Source organism: Pterocles gutturalis, unplaced genomic scaffold (assembly GCF_000699245.1).
Source record: "Pterocles gutturalis isolate BGI_N339 unplaced genomic scaffold, ASM69924v1 scaffold8951, whole genome shotgun sequence".
Classification (NCBI taxonomy): domain Eukaryota; kingdom Metazoa; phylum Chordata; class Aves; order Pterocliformes; family Pteroclidae; genus Pterocles; species Pterocles gutturalis.
The window spans coordinates 54,627-60,626 of record NW_010105470.1 but is presented as its reverse complement, the minus strand read 5'-3'; the positions used below and the strand labels follow the sequence as shown (position 1 = coordinate 60,626).

At 37.1% G+C, this 6,000-nt stretch overlaps 1 protein-coding gene across 1 annotated transcript in view; it reads left to right on the top strand.

Moving 5' to 3' along the window:
* Nucleotides 1-1,311: 1,311 nt before the first annotated feature.
* EPS8 (epidermal growth factor receptor pathway substrate 8) overlaps nt 1,312-6,000 on the top strand; it is a gene marked incomplete at its 5' end in the record, with an annotated part of 42,221 nt that continues 37,532 nt past the window's right edge. Inside the window, 3 exons of the mRNA XM_010087416.1 lie at nt 1,312-1,383; nt 3,343-3,504; nt 3,718-3,867. Coding sequence (XP_010085718.1) covers nt 1,312-1,383; nt 3,343-3,504; nt 3,718-3,867 — 384 coding nt within the window. The remainder of the gene's footprint in view (nt 1,384-3,342; nt 3,505-3,717; nt 3,868-6,000) is intronic.

Sequence of the window (6,000 nt, the reverse complement as noted above, 5' to 3'; positions counted from 1 at the left end):
TGAATGGGCATGATGATAAAAGGTGACACATACTTCTACAAGTGACACCTGAAAATGAGGACACTGCTGTATCTGTCAGCATACAAAATTCCAGTCTGAATGAACCTTGGTCACAAAAGAGCCTTTTACAGTGTGGCTTTTACAGTGTCCTCACTGCAGATCTCTGTATGTCACCGATCATGTGCTTGGTAGTAGTCAGCATTTTTTTAATTTGCAAGAAGTATCTTATCTTTCCTGTCAACAGAATCACACACTTTTATTTTCTCCCCAAGTACTGAGAATATGATGAAATTGATGGATTTTGTATGTACGTCAGGTACTTTCATTCTGAACAAAATCAAACCACCTAACTTACTTGAAGATAAGAAATCAAGTTATTTAATGAAATGGAGAGAAAAGAATTGCCTACTTGCAGAGTTTCCTTAGACCTCTCTTGGCCAAGTCTCTTAGTGACTTCCTTCCTTGGGCAGAGCTCCTGGTGTTCTGGATTGAGCCCTTAAGAAGTTATGGCAAAAAAAGAGAAAAACCCTCCAAATGTTGCAGTCAGATTTTTTCCACTAAATTTGAAAAGTTTTCTTCAATATTCATCTGAATTCATTATTTTGTTGTGTGGGTGTGTGCTGTGTCTTCGTCTTGTATTGTCCCTTCCCTCCTCTCCTCTCCTGGATTAGTATTAATCTGTTGTATGGAGTAAAAGGCAAATGATGTTTCTGATTTTGCAGCATTGTATTTTGTTCAGCTGAAAAATATTTGTATGTAGAGATATTTGGTGTGTATTTTTTTTTTACCCCTTTCCATGCATATTTCTACATTAGTAATTAATCAAATTGAATACTTTAGGAAGAAATAAAGGATGAGTCAGTCTGGTTTGTGTGTGGTTTTGCAGTTTTTGTAGATTTAACATGTATATCAGAAAATACTTATGCTTTCAAATGCATTCATACAAATTCAGTAAGCCTGATGCTCGTTAACTTGTTGCTACTAAAGTGTCAAGCCAGTGATTTTAATAATCAGGCTTCCCAATGAAGCATTTTCAGCCAGAGCACAGCTCCCCTCGGGTGTCCTGACTCACTGTGACAAGATAACTCGCTTTTGTTTACACTCACTAGGTCTCTCTTAACATGGTTGACGTAAGTATGATCCTTGTGCTGGACTGTGGGGTGAAGGTTTTATTCTGTTGAAATACAGAAATTATCAGCAGCTCATCTTCTGTTTTCATATATACAATTAGTTTTAAGTGTCTCTAAGAAGTATTCAAAACAGCATGATAAGAAGTTGAATGAGTAATTATTCTTTCTTTTCCTCTCATCTTTAGAACAAAGAAAGAACTATGCACGAGACAGTGCCAGCAGCATATCTGAAACTTCCCAGTACCACGTAGAGGTGAGATGAGGAGCGATATATCAATTACAGCTTTTGGTTACATGCAGTTATTTTTGCCTATGTGATTTTTGAGGATACATGGGCTTGAGGGCATATACATCTTCCAAAATATCCTGCCAGCCCGAGGTCACTTCAGAACAGATTACACTGAAATGTCTCAAATTCTATAGCTTTGCCATAATGAGCTGAAATTTTGATGCAGAAGAATGTAAGCAAAGTTGTGTGTAGTTTGGCAAAGGGACAGCGCTTGTCAGTGGGATATCAGTTCAACGTGTTATGCTGCCCCGTCTCTGAACCTGGCTTGTTGCGAGGATGAGGCAGAGCTGAAAAACCCTGTGCTGTTCGTGAGTCACACTGGATGATATTTAAAATGAATACTTTGATCAGTTATAATCAGCAGAGGTGACAGAGTGTTTGGAAAGAGCTGAGCATTAACCCCTAAAAGCCCCAGTTAATCTACTCTGCAGTAGATAAACAAATATATTCTGCTTGTGCAGATTCTTCCCCAGTGTGAAGTGCAAACCACATTACATCCCATCTTAAGCTGCTTTGCAGAATTACTGTATGCTGCTGTCATATTTTATCCAGGAGCAGATATATTTAAAATATTCAGCAAAGTAATCCTGGGTACCCATATGTAGCCTGTTAAGCACTTTTGGATGCAGTGCCTCTGCATTCTGTAGTCCTTGGCACAAACTTTCTCCCACTGCCATTAGGCCACTGTCATGGGTTAAGCCAGTCTTGCAAATACCATAGATTCTCAGCTTTTTGATGGCTTTTAAATTAGCTGTAAATTGTAAGATCGTATGCAGAAGGGTCTTAATTTCAAGTACTTCTATCCTATGATCAGCTTGCAAATTAATGTTTGTGGTGTTTCTAATTGTCTGTCTGTATTTTTCTTGGGTTTCTTCATAATGGTCTTGGTACTGTACAGGCATAAAAATTAGTACTTGTATTTGGAGTCTAAACATTCCTGTGTGAGCAGCTGGTGGAGACTTTGTTTCACTTTACTTCTTTTCAATACTTTCATTATATGCAGCTTATATCTACTGTCTTGTCTGTCATTACTAAGTGCTGTTATCCTGTAATAGAAGAAGCCACACTTAATTTTTTTTAAAAGTTATTTAGAAGATAGATGTGTAGGCATATATTAAAATTGGTTCAGCTTATATGAGTACAACTAGGTCTTCAGTAAGAATGTAAAGCTGGATTTATGCCTGGATAAAATGAGATAATTTTGTGGGTTGTCTTGCATGGTTGACATATTGAAAGAGAAATTGTCAAAACCATGATGATAGGGAAGCTGGTTGAGGTGAACGTCTGTGACGTAATATTTAATTTCCAGACCATTAATTGGATCTGGAGAATATTCCGAGTTGATGATGAGCAAAAGTAGTTAGTATACTACATTTCTACTCTGATCTGCATAAAAGAAGAGACTAGCTGTCCATAAGGTATGCCAGTCAGATGCAAGCCCATCATGGTTACCATCAGCATGCTAGCTGGCAGCTCTGGAAGAGATCAGGACACTCCAGGTCAGGGTGGTGGTGGAGGTACATTGGCAGGGGGTTTCTGGGAACCTTCTGCCAATGCTTCCTGGATTCAGCTTGCCAAGGCAGACAAATTTTTCACACCTCAAGAAAGCTAATTAAATACTCAGGGTTTAATTCTGTCTTTGCTATCTGAAAGATGTCAGCATATGCTTTCAAATCTGACCACTTACAGTAGTGAGGACCAGACAGAGGATGACAAACAGTGAGTTACAAAGATCAGTTGACTTAAAATGACATTATGGACTAAATAACCTCTCATAGCTTATTGGTGGGATCCGTCATATACAAAGGCTCTTCCATTCATTAATAATTTGTGTTGCTATTTCCTGGAAATTTGAATACTGATACTGCTGAGCAATAGGGAAAATTACAATTATTTTTTTAAAATGTATGTCCCATTCACTAGCACTTGACCACCTTTGTTCTGGACCGAAAAGAGGCAATGATTACAGTAGATGATGGAATAAGGAAGCTGAAATTGCTGGATGCCAAAGGCAAAGTGTGGACTCAAGATATGATTCTTCAAGTGGATGACAAAGCTGTCAGTTTGGTGGACTTGGAATCAAAGGTAAGATCTCTGAATGGCAGTCTCATTTTCAGAGAGAAAGAGAGAGAGAGACAAAAAGGGAATGGGCAGAAAAAATTATGTATGTGAGATTCAGTATTTTAATCAGCTTATTATCACTTTCCCTTTTTAACTCATGCAGCCTTTCTGAGATTCTGACACTGTATAGTAAGGTGGTGTTTTGTTTGTTGCTTTTTTTTTTCTCTCTTCCGGCAGAATGAACTGGAGAATTTTCCTTTAAGCACAATTCAGCATTGCCAAGCAGTGATGAATGCATGCAATTACAATTCAATTCTTGCATTAATATGTAAAGAACCAACCCAAAACAAGCCCGATTTGCATCTTTTCCAATGTGATGAGATTAAGGTAAGGTAGTAATGGAGATCTGCTATCACTTTATTTAAATAGGGGAAATTTTGTGAATTGTCAAGTGCAGTGGATAAAATCAAATTAGCTGATTCATAGAAAAGAATTATCTTCTTTTATTTTTATAAATATGCTTTAAGTTTAATGCATTTATGATATCAACACTACTTATAGTATGTTAATAAACGTAGCGTAGCATGTCTTGCAAGAGAGTAGTCCTGTATGTCAGCTGAGTCTTTAGTGCATGTGCGAATATGTTGTTACTGTAAATATTGATTCTTGGGCTCTGTAGCTGTTCCCTTAGGTTTGCAAATAGTAAAGCTCTGGAGTATGTATATGGTTTACATTCACACTTCTGAAGGAAAGTGGTGTAAAATAGTTTTAGTTATCTCAAATTTATCTTACAATCTGTAAAAAATTCATCTGAGTCCCAAGTCTTACCTAGTCTTTCCCCTTTTTCTGCTCTTTTTGTCACTGAGCAATAAAGCCTTCTCTACATTCTCTCCTCTCTGCATCTCTGCTCTGCTGGATAGATAATGAAAAGGAAAATATTACTTTCAGGAGGGACAAAACAAGGAAAGAGATTGTTCATCTCTGACTAAAATATTTCCTTCAAGCGTAAATATTTTTTTAATGTATTCTGTAACACTTCTTTATTTCCAGGGTTATAAATTTTAATTTCTGTGAGTTACTATCTATAATTGCTATTTCTTTAATTCCAATTGATAATTTCATGAGGATTTTTTAATTCCTGTGTAGTAGTTCATATCATTGTCTTAAAACAACAAATTGCTAATCACATTCTGCAACTGTTTTGAAATTGGTACAGTGACAGTGGTGTGAAGATGACTGGCTAATTGTGTGATTCATTGCACAGAATTTGCTGTTTCAATGGAAACTGGGTTCCTGTGAGAAGTTCAGATTGCATTATGTTAAATAATGCAGGGGTCTTTGTTGAGGTCTGGTTGGACCCAGCTTCCCAAGGTGTAGAGGTGGTCTCTTTTCTTCAAACTTTCATCTTTTGAAGTTGTTCCTCTGTGTTCAAATAAAAATGCAGAGCATGTAAGCATGACTTGGAAGTCCAGGATCTCCCTTTTCTTCTGAGGTATTGTTTGAGTCTGTGACCGTACCCTAGGTTTTGTTCCTTACCCATGAGACTTGGCTGTTTTTGAAAGGTTAGGTTTTTCTCCTTTGCCTTTTTCCTGCTTTTGTTTGGAAGTTATCATGAATCTCAGGAGCCTCACCAGTAAAAAATTAGTGAAAATCAGTAATACAGAGGGCATTCGATATTTTCTAAACAAAAAATTGTTAAATAAACATCAAGAATATGATTAATTGAATTCTTCTGGATTTAAGTTCTTCAAACCCCCTTAAGTTTTTTCTATTAATTCTTTAACCTGAATGTATCCTTTGTCCATATTCTGGAGTGCAATTCATTATAGACCGAGAAGTCCCTTAATCCCATTAGATCCTAAATTCAACAGTCTTCTGGTCCCAGCAGGTTACATATTCCTCCCAAAAAGTTACATACTTCTCCACCATGAGGGGGCCAAGAAAGGTGTGGACCTTGTAGACTGAGCCAGACACTGACAGATTTGGGCTTTGACAGCCTGTGTAGGAAATTAATTTGTCAGCTGAAGATATGTAACAGAGCATTCTAAATCCTATGAGAAGCCATGACCTATTTAACGCAAGATCTATTAAAATTATCCCTTAGACATGCATCAAAATTTCACTTGTGGACCACTGGTGGAGGCAGACTGCAGTTATGAAGAGGCAGGAACCTACAGTTTAGGAAACATTCTGAAAAAATAATCCATTAAATCAAAGAGAAATTGGAGGCTATTCCTAAAGGAAACTGTATCACTACAAGTTACGTTTCTAATCCTTTATGCTGCTACTATCTACAGTAATTTTTCTGCTACTATCTATAGTAGAGTTTTTTATAGTATGCCTTTCCCCTAACATGTCTGAGAAAAACAAAATTATGTACGCGGAGGAGAAAAAATAGCTTATTCAAAAATGGTTGACTTGAGATAATTGCAGCTGTTCAGACAAATTTAGTGTCTAGATGACATACTCATTTGATGATAATGCTTGAGATTGGAACAGTGACAAAAATACCGACTCCCA